Consider the following 22260-nt stretch of genomic DNA (forward strand, 5'->3'; position numbering starts at 1 on the left):
CCTGCCTTTCCCCCCTAAACCTGACTGAAGCTTTGAATAGACACAGCCTCTACAACATTCTGCATAAAACATTCCATAGGTTTACTATCCTCAGAGAAGAAATTGCTTCTCATTGGCCTGAAATTATGACCCCTTACTCAGACTGTGCCCGCTTGTCCTAGACTCTTGCACAAGGGAAAACAACCTTTCTATATCTACACCGTCAAGTCCCCCATTTGGAAGAATAGGAAGTGAACTTATTGAAGCATACAAATGAGAACAGGCCTCACCTATTCAACCAGTCCCTCTATATCTGGTATCAGTCTAGAGAACCTTCTCTGGATTGCCTCCAATGCCAGTATTTTAAGGGTTTTAGATTATATTAAGATATAATTTCCTTAGATTAAGGGCCCTGAACTGTTCACCATGTTCCAACTCTGGTGTGATAATTACCTTATACATTTTTAGCAAGACCTCCCTATTTAATGCATCATTTGAAATAATGAATAATATTCCATTTGCCTTACTTTAACCTGAACTTAGATCAACACAAAAAAAAAGGATACAAGAAAACTCCGAAGTGACTCTGTGTTGTAGCTTTCGGCAATCTTTCTCCATGTTTGAGCCTCTGCCCCATTATTAAAACATCTTTTCTCCAAGTCGTAACAAATGCCATTTATGACTGTTCCACTTTGGTGCCCTTTAGCTTCTGCAGCAATTCACTTGGAACTGTAATCACCTGGTTCCCAATTGGCTTTGGACCAAATGGATGTTGAGAGAGAGAGGGGACAAGAGCAATAGGACGAGAAGACATGCAAGGGCGCAAAGAGGTACAGACATAACACCACTCGAAGAAAAGTTCTAGGATTTTGATGCTGCTCAGAAGACATGAATATATAGTTGCAATTCAGAAAGGAGAAAGATTTGAAGGGGAACTTGCTGGTGGTTATGTTTCCATAAGTTTGCTGTCCTTATCTTTCTAAGTGGGAGAGTTCACTTTAAAGGGCTTAAATAAGCACCACTGATTGAATAACATGGTCGATATGTAATAATGTGATGCTCTCAGTTTGACTTCTTACTGACCCCAAGAATTTCCTTATTCTATCTATCACAATAGCTTATTTGCTATTAGCACCCATTAATCTATCACAGTCCGCTGCAAACTACTTTAATTCACCTCACCATGATATAATATGTAAAATTTTAATCTACCATCACTTTCTGCAGATGCCTCTTGTTTCCTCCTCAAAACTTCCCAGCTAATTCTGGTAAAAACAAGGCTTACAAGAAGAAAATTTCCTATTTCAAAGTAGGAAATCTACCAGCTTGCCATGAAATCCACATGGAGATCAATACCTACATGCATTCCATAATAAAGTTAACTTTTTGTCCTCTGCCGACAGTACTGGCCTACTTATTGTCATTTATGTAGGTTATTTTCTGGGAGTTGCAAATTTCATTGAAGCAGCCCAAGTTGCAACAAAATTTCAGCAAATATCCAGAACGGCTTAAAGCGGAGAATCTCCATGCTTCATCCATCTTAATTTTGTTTAAGGCAGAGATAGATAAAATTCATGAACACCATGGGGATGAAAGATGATTGGGAGTATACAATATGCTCCCAAGCATCCTCTGCCTGTGTACTTCTAGGTGGTTATTCACTCGGAAGTTCCACTGACTGAGGCCTTGTGACTTGCAGCAGTGAATAGTATACATAGCACACGCTGCTGCAGCTAGACACTGGTGGCATAGGGAATGAATGTTGAAGTCAGTGGATGGGTACTAATTAAGTAGGCTGTTTTGTCCTGTATGGAGCAGAGTTTCAAATGTTGTTAGAATTGCACTCAGGAAAATTCTGCCTTCTGTCTCGAGATGATGTACATACTCTGGGGGAAATGAGCAAATGATGGAATTATTTATTTATTCGATAATTGTTTGCCACGGAATTCCAAGCCTCTATAACTTTCTCTTGTATCAACAATATTTAGCATAGTTGGCTAGATGATTGTGTTGCAGTGAGATGCCAATAGCATGGGATCAATTCTCATCACCAGCTGAAGAACATTGTTCTTAACCTCTCCCTTTGCCTGAGGTATGGTGGCCCTCCGGTTAAAATCACCATCAGTAGTCTCTCTCATGAGACAGCAGATCTATGGGCTGGCAAGACTATGATGATTCATTCACACACATTTAAAGAATTAGTCCAGTTATGTTCTTGGTTAATGGCACTGCAATGACACTTGGCAAAACATTCCATTTTATGACTTACGAGGGGAGGCGATGGCCTAATGGTAGGAACACTTGACTTTTAATCCAAAGACCCAGAATAATATTCTGGAGACCTGGGTTCAAGTCCTGCCATGGTAGCTGGTGGAATTTGAATTCAATTTTAAAAATCTGGAATTAAGAGTCAACTGATGACCATGAAACCATTGTTTTTTTTTGTCAGAAAAAGACCCATTTAGTTCACTAATGTCCTTGTGGAAAGGAAATCTGCCATCCATACCTGGTCTGGCCAACATGTGACTCCAGAGCCGTAGCAATGTGGTTGACTCACAACTGAACTCTGAAATGCCTAGCAAGCCATTCATAGAACATAACACCGCAGTACAGGCCCTTTGGCCTTCGATGTTGTGCCTGAAGATCTGAAACCTAAATACAGGTGGAGGTAACTAATAGTTGTCAGGAACAACCACGTAATAGATATTCTTAATAACTTAGGTGGAAATAAAATGGCTTTTTAATGCAAATAACATAATAAAACGGCATCTAGGCTGCAAATTGCCAATTCTGCTTAAAGCTGCATAAAATGGCTTTTAACCCTGTTAAAGCTGCATAATTGACTTAACCACAATCTGCCTCTACAATGATTAGCAGACAATGCTTCCTTTACCGCATAGAAAAAACCAGACTAGACAGACATTACTGGCCATCTTAACTGACCTTCAAGTGCAGGTGCAGAGACTAGGTTCGTTAAAGAAGAATAGCTTGAATGTTGGAAAACAAAGTTGGTTTCCAGGAAAAATCATTGGACTGAGTTGCTGGCAATAAAACCATTCTGTCAATTAATTGGTAATTATATACAATTATGGCCTGTACCTCTCTAAGAAAAGTATAAAAATGTCTTTGTTTTAAGCCATGTGCTCAGTTCCTCTGAGGAACACTGAAGTGTTAAACCTCTGTTCCTGGATGATCTGTGCCTGGCCGAATAAGAAATTAAAGTGTGAAGTATTAAAGAACCAGACCATTTGCTTGTGTTTATTGACTGTATTTATCCTATCCACGCCTTTCAATTTTATAAACCTCTATAAGGTCACCCCTCAGCCTCCGACACTCCAGGGAAAACAGCCCCAGCCTATTCAGCTTTTCGCTATAGCTCAAATTCTCCAATCCTGGCAACATCCTTGTAAATCTTTTCTGAACCCTTCCAAGTTTCACAATACCCTTCTGATAGGAAGGAGACCAAAATTGCACACAATATTCCAAAAGCGGCCGAACCAATATCCTGTACAGCTGCAACATGACCTCCCAACGCACTGACCAATCAAGGGAAGCATACCAAACTCCTCCTTCACATTCCTATCTACCTGCGACTCAACTTTCAAGGAGCTGTGAACACACTCCAAGGTATCTTTATCCAGCAACACTCCGGAGGACCTTACCATTAAGTGTACAAGTCCTGCTAGGATTTGCTTTCCCAAAATACAGCACCTCGCATTTACCCAAATTAAACTCCATCTGTCACTTCTCAGCCCATTGGCCCATCTGATCAAGATCTCAATGTAATCTGAGGTAACCTTCTTCGCTGTCCAACATACCTCCAATTTTGGTGCCATCTGCAAATTTACTAACTGTACCTCCTATGTTCATATCCAAATCACTTATAGAAACGAAGAGAAGTAGTGGACCCAGCACTGATCCTTGTGGCACTCCACTGGTCACAGGCTTCCAGTCTGAAAAACAAACCTCTACCACTACCCTCTGTCTTCCACCTACGAGTCAGTTCTGTATCCAAATGGCTAGTTCTCCTTGTATTCCATGAGATCTAACACCTTGCTAACCAGTATCTCATGGGGAACCTTGTCGAACGCCTCACTGAAGTCCATATAGATCACATCTACCATTCTGCCCTCATCAATCCTCTTTGTCACTTCTTCAAAAACTTAATCAAGTTTGTGAGACATGACTTCCCATGCACAGAGCCATATTGACTATCCCTAATCAGTTCTTGCCTTTCCAAATATATGTACATCATGTACCTCAGGATTCCCTCCAACAACTTGCCCACCACCGACATCACCACTGTATAGTTCCCTGGCTTTTCCTTACCACCCTTCTTAGATAATGGTACCAAGTTAGCCAACCTCCAGTCTTCCGTTACCTCACCTGTGACTATTGATGATAGAAATATCTCAGCAAGGGGCCCAGCAATCACTTGCCTAGTTTCCCACAGAATTCTGGGATAGACCTGATCAGGTCCTGGGGATTTATCTACTATTATGCGTTTCAAGACATCCAACACTTCCTCCTCTGTAATACAGACATTTTTCAAGATGTCATCTCTATTTCCCCACATTTTATATTTTTCATGTCCTTCTCCACAGTAAACACTGATGCTAAATACTCATTTTGTATATTCTCCCCAAATCCTGTGGCTCCACACAAAGGCTGCTGATCTTTGAGGGGGTCCCTACTCTCTCCCTAATTACCCTTTTGTCCTTAATGGATTTGTAAAAACCTTTGGATTCTCCTTAACCCTATTTGCCAAAGCTATGTCCCCTTTTTGCTCTCCTAATTTTTGTCTTAAGTATACTCCTACTGCCTTTATACTCTAAGGATCCACTTGATCTCTCCTATCTATACCTGACATCTGCTTCCTTCTTTTTCTTAACCAAACCCTCAATTTCCCTAGTCACTCAGCATTCCCTACACCTACCAGCCTTTCCTTTCACCCTAACAGGAATACACTGTCTCTGGACTGTCTTTACTGAAGGCTTCGTATTTTCCAGCCGTCCCTTTACCTGCGAACATCTGCACCCAATCAGCTTTTGAAAGTTCTTGCCTAATACTGTCAAAATTAGCCTTTCTCCAATTTAGAACTCCAAATTCCAAATTAGGGACAATTAAATGACTAGAACTACTGGAGGTTGCCAATATGGATCATCCACTCAGCACGCCTGGTTGAAGATTGTTGCGAATGCTTCAGCACAGTTTTCGCAGTGACATGCTAGGCTCTTCCATCTTTGAGGGTAGGGATATTTGTGCAGTCTCTACCTCCAATGAATCATTTAATTGTCCACCGTCCACCTGGATGTGACAAGACTGCAGAGGTTATATCGGATTCGTTGATTGTGGGATCCCTTAGCTCTATCACTTGCTGCACATGCTGTTTGGCATGCAAGTAATCCTGTTCAGTTGCTTCACCAGGTTATTTTTAGGAATGCCTGATATTGCTGGCATGCCATCCCACACACTCCTTTGAACTAGGGTTGATCCACTGGCTTGACAGTGGTGGTTGAGTGGGGGGATATGCCAGGCCATAAAATTGCAGGTTGTGTTGGAGTTCAATTCTGTTGTTGATGGCCCACAACACCTCATGGATGCCCAGTCTGGACTTACTAGACCTGTTTGAAGTCTGCCCCATTCAGACACAGCGATAGTGACACAACACAGAGGGTATTCCTGGTGTGAAGGCAGGATTTTCTTGCCACAAGAACTGTGTGGTGATCACTCTTACCGACTGTTATGAACAGATGCATCTGTAGTCAGCCAATCGGTAAGGATGAGGTCAAGTACGTTTTTCGTTCGCTAGTTCTCTCACCATCTGTTGCAGACCCAGTCTACCAGCTCTGCCCTTTAGGATCTGACTAGCTCGATCAGTAGTGCTGCCAATCCACTCTTGGTAAGGAATATTGAAATCAACCACGCAGAGTACTTTTTGTGCTCCTGCCACTTCGATACGTCCTTCTAGTTTTATTCAACAATAATTGATTCATCAGCCAACGGAAGATGGCACATGGTAGATCAGCGAGATTTTTCAAATCCCACGTTTAACCTGAAGCAATAAGACTTCTTGGGGTCTGAAGTCAATGTTGAGATCTCCCAGAGCAATTCCTTCCTAACTGTATACCACGGTGCCACAACTTCTGCTGTTCTGCTCTTGAGTCAAGACATATCCAAGGATGATGATGGTGGCGCCTGGGACATAAATCATACTCACAGAATCATACTTTACAGATAAGGTCAGGCTGTTGCTTGACTAGTCTTTGACACAGCTCTCCTAATTTTGGCACTAGCCCTCAGATATTCGTAAGGAGGACTTTGCAGGATTAAAAGGGCTGTTTTTCCAGTTGTGTTTTCCGGGACTTGGTCGATAGCAGGTGGTCTGTGTGTTTTCATTTCTTTGTTGATATTTTGCAGTAATTGGTAGGCTACTTTAGATGGCAGTTGAGAGTCAGCCACATTGCTATGGGTCTGGAGTCACGCCTAGGCCAGACAAGGTGAAGATGGCAAATTTCCTTCCCTGAAGAACATTAGTGAGCTAGATGCATTTTTCTGACAAATCAACAGTAGTTTCACGGTCAAGAGTCTTAAGTCCAGAATTTTTTTTGTTGAGTTCAAATTCCACCATCATGGTGGGATTCAAACTAGAGCCCCCATAACATCAGCTGAGTTTCTGAATTAATAGTCGAGCATTAATACCATTAGGCCATTATCTCCCCATTTATTTCCCAGCGCCTTAGTCAATGTCAGGAAATCTGTCAGGTCCCTTTCCTTGTTTAAAAATAAGTTAGTGCTTTATACAACTGAATGGTTTGTTCAGCCACTTCATAGACGGTTAAGATTTAATCATGTTGGAGTCACTTGTCGGCCAGACCAGTTAAGGACATCAGTTGACCTTAGAGATACAGTAATGAACCAGATGAGATTTTATGACAAGCAACAATGGTTTGAAATTCATTTTAGTTTTAATTCTGGATTTTTTTGTTCAAATTCTACCACCTGCTGTGACCACAGATCATTAACTGGGTCTCTGCATACCATTATGCAGTCACCTCACCCATATTATTAACAATGACTTTATTGAGTGATGAATATTAATAAAGCAATCTTAAACTATGTCAGCAATATTAACACAGTTTATACTTTTGCTGAAGCAGCACAATCAAAGCAGCCAAAGTTCAGGGAGCTTCTCAAAAGGGAACATTTTACAGTGAATTAAATGCTGAAGCTATGAATTTAGCAGGATCAGAAACAAATCATATTCATATTAAACAATTACACTTACCTTGGAGCAGGACAACATTCCACTAAGCATTTTGGTCCCTTTGCCAATTCCAACCACTATAGTAAAATAACAAAAGGAAAACAGTAATTTTTTTAAAACATGTGGCAAGAGAAACAATTGCAGCAAATCAGAAATGTAAACAAAGCTCGAGAGCACTGTGCAGAACATTGGTCAGGAAATAGGTCTTAAGACTATAATGCAAAATAAATCCATGAAACCATCAACAGCACTCAATTACTGTTAACAGAAAGATAATGTTCAATCAAACATTGTATTATTAGCAATAACTCAATTCTGACTAAAAACTGAAAGAACTGTGGATGCTGGAAATCTGAAATAAAAATAGAAATTGCTGGAAAAATCTTAGGAGGACTGAACGGAGGTCTGAAGAAGGGACACTGGACCCAAAATATTAATTCTTAAAATCTCTCTATAGATGCTGCCAGATCTGCTGGGATGTTCCAGCAATTTCTGTTTTTATGTTAATTCTCGACTACTCTGTACAGCTCTTGCTGCAATTGCAAAAAATATTATTGCTTTTAACAAAATAAAGTAGTCATAGAAAACCTTGTTATTTGCACTTTAAATACAGAGGTAAAATGCTAAGCGTTATTTCCTAAAGACTAGGAGTTCAAATATAAGGTGTTAAGGTGCAAGAACTGAGAGAAACTTGACAAGGATGATCTGAAATTCGGGATGCAAACCAAGATTCTCTTTCACATGCATATCTATGTAGCAATTAGGAATATGTCATGCAGGGAATAAAGAAACACTCTCAAACATTCCTTTCCAAGTTTATCTTAAGTAACACCCAATTATACAATTGGACAAAGTAATACCCAATTATCTTAAAGACAGAGTGCAGCACAACATTCCAGTTTAGCAAAGTCAATAGAAGTTTAAGGAAACATTGATTGTGCAACATTAAAAAAAGCTCCGAAGTTAATTTGTTATTTTAAAAAGGATTCTTATGTCAATATAGGCCAAGTATCTGAATACTCAAAACTAAGAAATGAGTACAAATATAATTAAAATCAAGGAAGCTGGAGACTAGATGAATATTTTCTCTGGATTTCATTTGAATGCATTTAATCGACAAATGCATTTCATTTGAATGCATCTATCCTGATGAAGGGCTCTTGCCTGAAATGTCGATTCTCGAATACTACCTGACTTGCTGTGCTTTTCCAGCGCCACAATCCTGACTGACTTCCAGCATCTGCAGTCCTCACTTTCTCCTAATATTAGGGTTAGGGTAATCCTAAAACATTGCTCTTGTCCATTTAAATCTAATGTTTTGATAGGCTTTCTCAGTACATCACTGCTAGTGATCAGCTTCAGCTGCCTTTTGTTTCTCAAGATCTGTGAGCAACAGGAGTCATCAGCTGGTTGTACAATCCCTCACCAGCATTGTATAAAGTTGCCGCCCAAATTAGAATGCTGATAGATAACAAACACAGCTTGCAAATTACTGTAATCCCTCATACATAGTGTGATATATGCCTTCTAGTACACAAAGTCTATTTTAACATGTTTAAAGACATCGAAGGGTGATAAAAGCAAACAAGTTGTCAATGCGTATAGCTGTTTACCCATTGCTACGAAGTACCTTTAGCTTTCAATCCCCACCTCTTCTTACCAAGCACTCCTGATGCTGCACTGTCAAGAGTTCCTCCATGTCCCAACTTTAAAATCTGTTTCTTTCTTTTCATTGGATGTTGCTTGATGCCAGCCTCTGTTTGAGCAACACAATTCAAATGTCAGACTAACACATCATGTCAGTTGTTTAAAAGCAAAATTGAAATGTCACAAAATATCTCAACAAGTGTTTTATTCTGCTTTTTGGCTGAAATTTAAATGGTACTACCAAAGTGCACTCTCCCACGGTCTGCAGAATTTGACAGTCTGCCAGCATCTTGTTGGCTATACCAAAATCTTGAAAATGAACACTGAAGAAGAAAGACCATAATGATATGTAGGATATGGATTTTAAATTCATTTTATGGTTGAAGTAGCAAGTGAAATTTCGTATGATCTCATTTGGCTTAGAGGAATGCTCTCCATCACTTATGGTTTTGAATTGCATCAAGTCTGGAAAAAGGTGAGTTCTCTCTCACTTCTTTACCTGGTCAACAACTAATTAGCCATCCATCTAGTCTCTTGGCCATCACATTGGAGGGACAAAGTAATACCCAATTTCTATTCTCCTTGAACAAGCATCTTATTAAACGCCTTTTCCAAGCCCCCATTCACACTCACCAAGTGTGAAGAGCTCTTCACCTTCTTGAAATCACCAAGACTGATGACACCCATTCAGCAACCCGGGCTGCATCTCACCCTTTTCTCTCCTTGCACAATACAAGCGAACTTGGTCAAGGATCCCCCTAAATTAGCACTGAATTAACATCTTTTTGCACTTTCATTGCCATCTTCTCCTATGCCCTCTTAAAATCTACTTCAATTTTGATCTTATGTATGGGACCACTTTGGATCTCGTGATCATAATTCTTTTTGTTTTAAAATAGAAAACAAAAAGGATGAGCTAAAAATTAAAACTTTTAGTTGGAATAAGGCAAATTTTAATGGTATGAGACAAAGACTTTCAAAAATTGATTGGAGCAGACTGTTCACAGATAAAGGACTGGAATAAGTAGGAGGCTTTCAAAAGTGTGATAATGAGAGTTGAAAGTCATTACATTCCTATAAGGTAAGGTTGGTAGGATTAGAAAACAGTGAAACAGTGGATGAATAAAGACATTAAGGCTCTTGTTAAGAATTTTAAAAATTACATGTTAGATATAAACAACTGCGTGCAAATGAAACTCTTGAACACTAAAGAAAATGGGGACATTCTTAAAGAGGGACCTTAGGAAGGCAAAGAGAGGATATGAGATAGCCATGACAAATAAGACTAAGGATAATCCAAAGGTATTCTACAAATACATTAAGATCAATGATGTCATCTTTGCATTGAACATCAGAGATGGGAGAGATATTAAATTAATATTTTGCATCGGTTTTTAGCATGGATAAGGAAATGGAGGCTAGAGAACTTGGAAATATTGATGTTTTGAAAACAGTTCATTTTAAAGAAGAGGAAGAGCTAGAGGTCTTAGAAAATATAAAAGGAGGATAAATCTCCAGGATTTGATCTAGTTTAATCGCAGGATTTGGTGGGAAGTTAGGGAAGAAACTGTGGGGCCACTTGCAGAAGTATTTGTACCATCTATAAATACAGGCAAGGTGCTGAATAATTGAAGTGTGGCTAATATTGTGCCTTTGTTTAAGAAGGGATGCAAGGAGAAGCCCAGGAACTACAGACGTGGTGGGTAAATTGTGAAATCAGGATTAATATGCATTTGGAGGGGCAAGGAATGATCAGGGTTACCTTTTTTTGTAAGGGAAACTCTCTCTCTCAAACTCAATTGAGTTTTTTGAGAAAGTAACCAAGTTTGACGAGGACAGTGCAATAAACATGGCTTACTTGGACTTTAGGCAGAGGTGGGTACTGCAGATGCTGGAGATTTGAGTCAAGATTAGAATGGTGCTGGAAAAGCACAGCAGGTCAGGCCGCATGCGAGGAGCAGGAAAATCGATGTTTCGGGCAACAGCTCTTCATGAGGAATTTAGTAAAGCCTTTGACAAGGTTCCACGCAGTAGACTACTTAGTAAAGTTAGAGCACATGGGATTCAGAATGAGTTTGCCAACTGATACAAAATTGGCTTAATGTGAGGAGACAATGATGGCTTTTTTTTGGGACTGGAGGCTTATGACCAGTGGTGTTCCACTGGGATTGGTACTAGGTCCACTACTGTTGGTCATTTATATAAATGATTTGGAGGAGAATATTGCAGACATGGTTAGTAAGCTTGCGGTTGACATAAACAGTGAAGCCAGTTAAGCTTACAAAGAAATCTTATCAATTAGGTTAGTGGGCTGAAGATTGGCAAATGGAGTTTAATTTGGATAAATGCATTGCATTTTAGTAAAACAAACAAAGACGACTTCTACAATTTAAAGTAGGGCCTTGGATAGTGTTGTAGAACATTCAGACATGGGGTTCAAGTACATAATTCTTTGAAGTTTGTATCACATATAGCCAGGGTTGTTAAGGAAGTGTTTAGCATGCTTGCCTTCATTGCTCACACCTTTTGGGGATAGGAGTTGGGATGTTATGCTGAGGCCTCTTCTGGAGTACTATGTCCAGTTCTGGTCTCCGTTATAGAAAGGATATTATTAAGCTGGAGAAGGTTCAGAAGAGATTTACCAGGATGTTGTTATGAATGGAGTGTTTGAGTTATCAGGAGAGGCTGGATAGGATAGGACTTTTCTCACTGACACATAGGAGGTTGAGAGGTGACCTTACATGGGTTTATAAAATAATGAAGGATATAGATAAGGTGAATGGCAAGTGTCTATTCCCTAGAAAGGGGGATTTTAAGACTATGGAGCATCTTTTATATTAAAAAAAGGTGAGAAGAAAGATTTTGAAAAGACATGTGGGGCACCTATTTTACAGAGTGATTTGGGTGCAGAATGAACTTCTAGTGGAAGTGGTGAATGCGGATATAGTTACAATGTTTAAAAGACATTTGGATTAGGACATGAATAAGAAATGTTTGGATGGATGGGCCAAGCGCAGACAGGTGGAATTAGTTCATTTTGGGATTATGATCACCCTCTATCCTTATAAACTACAGCCATTTCCAATCTCCTTTTCCTTGCAAATAGACTGAGCAAATTTTTACTTCTCTAGAATGTACCCATTTTCCCTGCAACTCCAAGATTGGAAAAATATTTGAAATGATTCAATTAGCCAGTGATGAAATAAGCTTGACCAAAAAGTTACAAACAATATCAGTGACTGTCCATTTCTAACTGAGAAGCTGGTGCAAGTTGTCATCTTGAACTGCAGCAGACCATGGTTTGAAGGTATATGTACAGTGCCATTAGGTAAGCAATTCCAGAATTTTGATCTAGTAACAGTGAAGGACAGTGACATATTTCAAAATTGGGATGTTGAGAGATGCAGGTCATGGTGTTTCCATGCATCTGCTGTCCAGATGGTAGGAGATGTTGTTAAAAGGTCCTCAGGGAGTTGCTGCAATCCATTTTGCATGTCATATACACCACTGCCACAATGCACCAGTACTGAAATGCATCAATGTTGAAGGTGGTAAATGGGGCGTTAACAAGTGGGCTTTGTTCTAGATGGTATAAATTTTCTTTGGTTGAGAATTATAGGAGCCATACTGAACCTGGCAACTGGTGACTATTCAATCACACTCCTGACCTGTTGCCTTGTAGTTGATGGACAGCCTTTGGGGAGACAGAAGGTTAAGTTACTCATTGCAGAATTTCCAGTTTCTGATTTTCCCTTGTAACCAGTATTTGAGGCTACTTCAGAATTGCTGATTAATGGTAAACCCCAACATGCTGATAATGGTGGAATCAGAGGTGATAATGCCAACATATATCAAGGAATGATGGTTGGAGTTTGTTACTGCATTGCACAAATGTTTCTTGCCACTTCTCAATCCAAGCTTGAATGTTACCCAGGTTTTGCTACATATTAGTATACTTCCCTTTACTATTTCACTTATTATAAATGAGACTGCATTCCACGAAATTATCAGTAAAACATCCTCAATCTTGCTTTATGTTGGAGACAAGGCTATTATTGAAGTAGCTAAACGTTGTTGGGCCTGGAACACTGCACTAAGAAATTATAGCAGCGATATGTTGGGGTTGAGATGAAACACTGATTGTTACTTAATTTTCTTTCAATCTTCTTTTCAACTTCCCTCAGTTGGTTCCACTCTTGCCTAACCATAGCAATAGTGTTGCAAAAATCTTCACCTCCTGCTCCTATACCATTAAGCTACAGAATCCTCCAAAAGGCTGATCTTTAGCTACATAGTCCAACGTCATGGGGTCTACTTCTATACCAGTTCTTAACATCTTTCTTAAAAATCCAAATCTTAAAAACCAAGATTTTACTCACCAAATCTCACACTCTTTAGCATCAAACTCAGTCTGATAATATCTCTGAAAAGCTGCTCTGAATGCATTTGCTTTAAAAATCACCATCTATATGCAAGCCATTGTTTCCAATTAAGCTATATTAATCCACTAATGAATGGGTTGTGTCACAAGCAGTGTGGCACAATGGTAGCATCCCTACCTCCAGGCAAGATGATTCAGAAACAAGTCCCAACTGCCATGTACGGATGCATGTCATAACGTATACAAACGTTAAAAATAACTATAAAATTTAAGCACAGTTGTAACTGATGATTAAAATTCGGATTTGAAAATTCCCATTCAATTACCAAACTTTCCAGTCACAATGATGTGCTTTCTCCAAGACAAAACTGGGTGCAATTATCAAGTCAGGAAACAGAAAGTGTGTATTTAGTCTTTGTAGCCATTATAAAGCAGAGGTAGATGGCCAATATTATAGCTAAAGGTACCTTTTCATTATAGATGTGGTGCGCTCTGCACTGAATGCAGCGCACAATTTGACTGTCGACCGACAATTCTACTCATCAATCCTTAGCTAATCATTTGTTTCTCCAAATGTAGCAATGGCTCTATTGTTTAGAAGCGCAAGTCATTGGTCAAAACAGGTAATACCACTACCTCATACTCCGAAGCTTCGGGTTTGAGTCCTGGACTGGATAGTCACAGAACGTGCAATCATAATAGAACCGAACGAGTTGATGTTCAACCTGCAAATGCAGATGGTAAAAGCAGAAGGATCTACTGGTCAGTTAGAACCATGTGGCAGCTCCAGTGCGACAGCCTACCCATGTTAGAAAAAAAACATGCACATGAGCTAAATTCCTCCTTGTTTCAAGGGATTGCTGATGATGATAGTCTTTAGTAAATACAGCACTTTTGATGACACAGAATCTGAGATATATAACACAGAAATAGACCTTTTGGTCCAACACGTCCATGCCGACCAGATATCCTAAACAAATCTAGTCCCACTTGCCAGCATTTGGCCCATATCTTGCTAAACCTTTCCAATTCACGTACCCATTCAGATGCCTTTTAAATGGTGTAATTGCACCAGCCTCCATCACTTGCTCTGACAGCTTACTGTATACACGTACCATCCTTTGCGTGAAAATGTTGTCCCCTCTGGTCCCTTTCAAATCTTTCCCCTCTCACCCTAAACCTGTGCCCTCTAGTTCTAGACTTCCTCACCTTGGGTAAAGGCCTTGTCTATTTACTCTACCCATGCTCCTCATGATTTTCTAAACTTCTACAAAAAGTCACCCCGCAGCTTCTGAGGCTCAAGGGAAAATAGCCCAAGCCTATTCAGCATCTCTCTAGAGTTCAAACTCTCCAAACCTGGCCACATCCCTGTAAATATTTTCTGAACCCTTTCAAGTTTCACAACATCCTTCCTATAGCAGGGAGACTAGAATTTCATGCAATATTCGAAAAGCGGCCTAACCAACGCCCTGCAAAGCTGCAATATGACCTCCCAACTCCTGCACTCAATGCACTGACCAATAAAGGTAAGCATACCAAACACCTTGTTCACTATACTATCTACCTGCTACTCCACTTTCAGGGAACTATGAACTTGCACAAAGTCTCTTTGTTCAGCAACACTGCAAAACAAATAGTCAAGTCAAGTATATACTCAAGATCTCTGTTTAAGTACTACATTAACGGACAGCTTCTTTTCAACTATTTATATCATCTGAAGAAATTACACAAATACTTCATTCCAAGTTGGATGCGCCAGAAAAAGCCAAATTATGAAAAGAAAATGGCACAACCTTCCCAACATTGAGATGTTAAGCTTATGGTCGATCATGTGCATATAATAGGAATAGTCATTCCATTTCCAGACCAAGATGTGACCATTTTGCTCTAAAATCTATTAATCTAAGAACGTGCTCTTGCAATTATGAACTAACAATATCTTCTCATCCACTATGGGTTCCAATTCCTTCGACACTACTGCAGATATAAAACTACAAGTAAATCAGTGTATCAGAGCCAAGTTTGATCTCATTTTGCTGAAATCCAGATAATGCACTTCCCCCCCCAAAATAGAGACATAGAAAGCCCAATACTTTTTAGTGCAATCAATCAATACAGGAAACAGGTAGCTCCCCCCCAACACATTTTCTAACTGCAAAATTAAATGAATATAAGAGTTTCACCTTTATTAGCATAACAATACAAACGTCAATCATTCTGTCACATCTTTCCTAAATTGTCCATACCCAATATTTTGGCTTAGTTCAAGTCGGCCAAACTCAAATTTTCCTGTGCTAAATATCATTTCATGCTCCCTATGGAGACATCTTCTTCATATTCTTTCAAGCAAAGAAGGTCCAATTCTCCAACCATTTCCACAAAACAAATCATTCACAGCAAACAGAACATCTAACAGGATATTTCTGCTATATCAAAATGGCATTCTGCTTACCACAAAAATAAGTTAGGTTATAGGAATCCCAATGCTGTTGAGAAGCCAGTTATGTACAGCAGGTCACACATCACAACAAGTTGGACTATATCAAACAATATATCTGTCTCCAGAAGGCAGTGTGCAAACAGCTTCAAAAAATTCAAAAATTCCAGTCGCAGCATGCAACACTGGATAAATTCTGATATTGGTCAACGGCAATCAACATTAATCCTGACTGCAGTAAGAATCACATCAGACCCGAATTTAAGACAATCAATTGAGCCCACAGGGTGATTCATTTGTATTGTGACAATACTTAGGCTTTAAGAGGTTTATTTTGTCCTTTTCTTTGGAGAGAGATTTTAAAGGAGGTACCCAGGCATCTCTCAGAGCAACAACAGTAAACAGCTTGAAAGGCCTCGGGTTTTCTTTTATAAAGTTGGAACAATAAAAGCAGCCTGAATAGGTGTGGTCAAGCTCTCAGAGCCAGGATTTTTCTTTTTCTTCAGTTGCTGTTGGGGTCTTGATTTTTTTTCTTTTCCCTTCTGCTTGTTACAGCCAAAAGCTGGGGGTTCTCTTCCTGCTGCTGGAGTTGCGTATGAGATAAACTGTATTCTGATTTTGCCTTTTACCAAGCATGTGTTTGTGAGATGTTACTATATTGGAGCAGTTAATCAGAAATAGTAATTATTTATTATTCTGTTAAGTTTTCCAATAGAATGAAGGTTTTAAATTCCCTCTTTCTTTTGTTATATGTTAACTATAGTGGATGAATAAAGTGTGTTTTGCTTTAAACCCAGTAAGTTGACAAAAATTGGATCTGGAATGCAACACTTTACATTTACCTCTACAATTAAAAAAAAATTAAGGTCTAGACTACTTTCTGCATATTTTGAGAGGGGTTTGGTCTGGTCCATAACAGTATGTGATAGCAATCATAGATTTACAAATAGGAACCTGTTCTTTACGGGCAAAAGGAATATATCCACATACTGCAGCTTTTCAAATGAGAATGGACTTGCCTAGTTTGAATTTAAGCAGTTAATTTAGATTGATTATTGACAATTAACTGCACACTGCTTTTATGCTGTATATGTTCACTGCTCCTTTCTAAGGATAGCTTTTTTTGCAATTCAGTCCTGATGAGTACAATACAAATAGTTTAGATGACATGTCTCTTTTTAGCAATGTCTCATAGAACTTGCACTTACATAATACCTTTCACAATGTCCCAAAACATTTCACACCCAAACTATGTAACAAAGAAATGTAGCCGACGTTTGGAACATCGCAAAGTCCAACACGAAGCAGAGCTCAGTGACTAGATAGCCTTTCAGTGTTTGAATTGCATCATTATAAACAGATGATCTTGCGATCAAGTTAATTGCATTATGAAACTATGCCGTGCACAAACTGACTGCCATGTTTTCCGATATTACAACAATGACAATACTTAATAAAACTGCATTGATTACGAAACATTTTACGCCCTATAAATGCAAATTATTTCATTCTCATCTTTGCAAATGCCTTCCTGATTTTGTCCTTGCCCATCTCTGATCTTGGGAAATCGTGGGATTCCGTTATTAAATAGGTTGTAACGAGACAGTTAGAAAACCACGATACAGGTACTTCTTATAATGTGCATTTATTAAATGCAGCATGTCTGTAACATGATTTGAGAATCGTGGACTCTTTTTTTTAAAATAAAGCAGGCTCCCGCTCACTGTTACACGATTCTCATCCCTGGCACTAGGTGTCACGGAGGATTGGACTCACGCCAACGTCACATGATCAGTCAGCTCGTGCACTTTTTCACAAAGGGCTTCATGAAAGGTATTGTGAAAGGTTTGTGCTTGTGAACTTTAGAAAAGCATCGTAAAAATGTTTTTATGGTCCGAGGTCAAGAAACTGGGAGAGATCTGTTAATTTAAACACTTAGAGTTGAATGTGTGAAATTTCACTGGAACTGACCAGCAGTAAAAGGACAGGGTTGAGAAGCAGTTTGAAACTTGGCTTTGTTGTTTGTATTAAGAGCTTTTTTCTCTTTTGTTTAAAAAATACAGATAGATGTTTAAAAAAATCTGCAGACTCACATGAATCTGTTTCAGTGACTAATTACTATGGCACCCAATTCCAAAAAATACCAGTACAGGGGCTCGGACACAGTCACTCAGCTGCTCAGGGTGGTCAGAGTCAGCAAGCTCTGCACATAGCGGGTGAGGAAGAAAAAGATGGGCACACACTGTTACTGCTGGTGCATGTGTGGAGATGTACTGAGGGAATGAGTAGGCTATGCAGAAGAGATTCAGCGAGGTAAAAACAATGACTGCAGATGCTGGAAACCAGATTCTGGATTAGTGGTGCTGGAAGAGCATAGCAGTTCAGGCAGCATCCAAGTAGCTTCAAAATCGACGTTTCGGGCAAAAGCCCTTCATCAGGAATAAAGGCAGTGAGCCTGAAGCGTGGAGAGATAAGCTAGAGGAGGGTAGGGGTGGGGAGAAAGTAGCATAGAGTACAATGGGTGAGTGGGGGAGGGGATGAAGGTGATAGGTCAAGGAGGAGAGGGTGGAGTGGATCGGTGGAAAAGGAGATTGGCAGGTAAGACAAGTCCGGACAAGTTATGGGGACAGTTACTGAGCTGGAAGTTTAGAACTAGGGTGAGGTGGGGGAAGGGGAAATGAGGAAACTGTTGAAGTCCACATTGATGCCCCTCGACCATGACCCCACCCCCCCCATCACCAAACCATCATCTCCCAGACCATACAGAACCTCATCACCTCAGGAGATCTCCCACCCACAGCTTCCAACCTCATAGTCCAGGAACCCCGCACTGCCCGGTTCTACCTCCTTCCCAAGATCCACAAGCCTGACTACCCTGGCCGACCCATTGTCTCAGCATGCTCCTGCCCCACTGAACTCATCTCAACCTACCTCGACACTGTCCTATCCCCCCTAGTCCAGGAACTCCCCACATATGTTCGAGACACCACCCACACCCTCTACCTCCTCCAAGACTTTTGTTTCCCTGGCCTTCAACGCCTCATCTTCACCATGGATATCCAATCCCTCTACACCTCCATCCGCCATGACCAGGGCCTCCAAGCCCTCCGTTTTATCCTCTCCAGACGTCCCCAACAGTACCCTTCCACCAACACACTCATTCATTTGGCCGAACTGGTCCTCACCCTTAACAATTTCTCCTTTGAATCCTCCCACTTCCTCCAGACCAAAGGGGTAGCCATGGGCACACGTATGGGCCCCAGCTATGCCTGTATCTTGGTTGGCTACGTAGAGCAGTTGATCTTCTGTAATTACACCGGCACCACTCCCCACCTCTTCCTCCACCACATTGATGACTGCATTGGCGCCACCTTGTGCTCCCGCGAGGAGGTTGAGCAATTCATCAACTTCACCAACACATTCCACCCTGATCTTAAATTTACCTGGACCATCTCTGACACCTCCCTCCCCTTCCTGGACCTCTCCATCTCCATTAATGATGACCGACTTGACACTGACATTTTTTAAAAACCCGACTCCCACAGCTACCTGGATTACACCTCTTCCCACCTTACCTCTTGCAAAAATGCCATCCCGTATTCCCAATTCCTCCACCTCATCTGCTCCCAGGAGGACCAGTTCCACCACAGAACACACCAGATGGCCTCCTTCTTTAGAGACCGCAATTTCCCTTCCCATGTGGTTAAAGATGCCCTCCAACGCATCTCGTTGACATCCCGCACCTCCGCCCTCAGACCCCACCCCTCCAACCGTAACAAGGACAGAACGCCCCTGGTGCTCACCTTCCACCCTACCAACCTTTGCATAAACCAAATCATCCGCCGACATTTCCGCCACCTCCAAACAGACCCCACTACCAGGGATATATTTCCCTCCCCACCCCTTTCCGCCTTCCGCAAAGACCGTTCCCTCCGCGACTACCTGGTCAAGTCCACGCCCCCAAACAACCCACCCTCCAATCCTGGCACTTTCCCCTGCCACCGCAGGAACTATAAAACCTGCGCCCACACCTCCTCCCTCACCTCTATCCAAGGCCCTAAAGGAGCCTTCCACATCCAAAGTTTTACTTGCACATCCACTAATATAATTTATTGTATCCGTTGCTCCCGATGCAGTCTCCTCTACATTGGGGAGACTGGGTGCCTCCTAGCAGAGCGCTTTAGGGAACATCTCCGGGACACCCGCACCAATCTACCACACCACCCCGTGACCCAACATTTCAACTCTCCCTCCCACTCTGCCGAGGACATGGAGGTCCTGGGCCTCCTTCACCGCCGCTCCCGCACCACCAGACACCTGGAGGAAGAACGCCTCATCTTCCGCCTCGGAACACTTCAACCCCAGGGCATCAATGTGGACTTCAACAGTTTCCTCATTTCCCCTTCCCCCACCTCACCCTAGTTCTAAACTTCCAGCTCAGTAACTGTCCCCATAACTTGTCCGGACTTGTCCAACCTGCCTATCTTCTTTTCCACCGATCCACTCCACCCTCTCCTCCTTGACCTATCACCTTCATCCCCTCCCCCACTCACCCATTGTACTCTATGCTATTTGTGAAGATGAGTGAGTGTGTGTGTGTGTGAGAGAGAGAGAGAAATGTTGCAGAAAATGGAAAGTACAGTAGCAGAGAGAGAATGAGTTTGAAGTATCAACGAGAAGATGATGGCACTTTCATTGGCAGAAGGTCATTGGAGAAGGTCATTGATCTTCCTATTTTCAGTGTATTCCTTCAGGTGGTTGAGACTACACTGGCCTGGAATGGTAACCCTGGTTCTGGTTGGCATGGTTCCAGAAGAACAGCATCCTCGTTTGGCCTGAAAGAAAAGGACCTGCCTCAGCATCACCCCATCCCCATCAGCAGCATCTCCATGTCCCTGTCCACAAAGAGAGGCACCAATTTTCCATTGTCTGCATGTCCAGGGCAAATGTCAGGAACCATGCTTGGCAGATCCAGACTGACAGCTCTTGGTCTGAGTGCACATTATCGTTTTAAAGATGATGCTGCTCTACGGATATTGGTCAATTCTGGGATATCCAGGAAGTGGTGAATTGTTTTGGAAATGGCACATGGTATGGTGGTGCTAGAATGTGACAGAGGAACACCAAAGGGTGGGTAGGTAATAAATCAGGTGGAATTTGTAAAATGAGGTGATAGATGTCCCCGAGCATCACAATATGAAACCCTCCAAAAGAAACTTGACAAAACTGACAGTAAGCGAAAGAAATTAAGATTCAGCGCTTGACCTATCAAGGCAGGTTTCATTCGGGGATTTGACTTGTGCAGTGTTACCATTGGATGGGATCAGAAGACTGGCTAGAATGTAGCGCAGCCAGCACTTATAGATGCCAATCAAGAGTAATCAGTTAAAGCTTCTGATGCATTACACTATGCAGTACCATACTACAGGTCAGTTACAATTGGTCAAAATTTACGTAGACTGTGTTATAGTTTGTGCTTGGCTAACTAATATTTTTATTTCAATTTTTACAGGTTTTTTTTGGTCATTCGCCCCAACTATTTTTCCCATAAGCCCCACTATTTCTATTGCACAATTTTCTAAAACACACAACTACAACATTATAGGAGAACCTGTACAAAATAGACAGTGTTAACACGGCTTCATAAATGGAAATTACATTTAATAAAATTATGAGCTCGATGAGAATGTACCAAGCAATGTGGATCAAAGAATTTTAGTTCATGCAGTGTATTCATATTTACAAAGTGTGTTCAATAAGTGCCACACAAGATTGTTTCCTGTTCGTTTTACAAAGTCAGGATAACTGGGTCATTTTGAATTTGGCAAATTTTAACTAGTGAAATGCCAGCAGAATCAGCACTGGGGCCTTGACTACTTAAGATCGATATAAATCATTTGGATGAAGCAACAGTCTATATTGAACCATCAGTAAATATCGGGACAAAGACAGATAGGAAAGCAAGCTGTGAGGAGGATACTGAGCATGGAAAGGGATATAGGTAGATTAATGAATAGACAAATATTGACAGTTAAGAGTTTAATATGAAGAAAGGAGAGTTGTTCACTTTGGTGGTAAGAATAGAAAACAAAATTATTTAAATGCACACCACACAAAGCTGTAGTACAGTTGGATCTGGCTGTTCTTCTTGACAAAATGCAAAGAGGAGCATGAAACCATAACAAGTAATTAGCAAGGCAAATGGGATGTCGGCTTTTATTGTAAAAGATAGAATTTAATACGACAGTCCTTGTACAATGTAGCCTATACAAGGCATTGCTGAGACCATATCTAGAGCATTGTACACAGTTTTGCTCTTTTTACTTAAGGAGGGAATTCAGATAAGGTTCACTAAGTTGTTTCCTCAGCTGTCTAGAGAAAAGGTTGAGCAGACTGGGCCTTTACTTATTAGCATTTAGAAGATTGAGGGGTGATCTGAATGAAAGAAACTATCTTCAGCAGACTTGATTGAAAAGGTTCTAATGTTTCCCTTTGAAAGAGAATCTAGAACTTGAACTCATTTTCAAAATAAGGAGCCTCTGATTGAAA

General features: G+C 40.8%; 1 protein-coding gene across 2 annotated transcripts in view; it reads right to left on the reverse strand.

The window, feature by feature from the left end:
* trub1 (TruB pseudouridine (psi) synthase family member 1) overlaps positions 1 to 22260 on the reverse strand; it is an 87829-nt gene that overhangs the window by 59502 nt on the left and 6067 nt on the right. For both annotated transcript variants that reach the window (XM_072557359.1, XM_072557360.1), the window contains exons 2-3: positions 8907 to 9002; positions 7268 to 7323 (exon numbers count right to left, since the gene is read on the reverse strand). In XM_072557359.1, coding sequence (XP_072413460.1) covers positions 7268 to 7323; positions 8907 to 9002 — 152 coding nt within the window. The remainder of the gene's footprint in view (positions 1 to 7267; positions 7324 to 8906; positions 9003 to 22260) is intronic.

This window comes from Chiloscyllium punctatum, chromosome 38, assembly GCF_047496795.1.
Source record: "Chiloscyllium punctatum isolate Juve2018m chromosome 38, sChiPun1.3, whole genome shotgun sequence".
In the NCBI taxonomy this organism is placed as follows: Eukaryota; Metazoa; Chordata; class Chondrichthyes; order Orectolobiformes; family Hemiscylliidae; genus Chiloscyllium; species Chiloscyllium punctatum.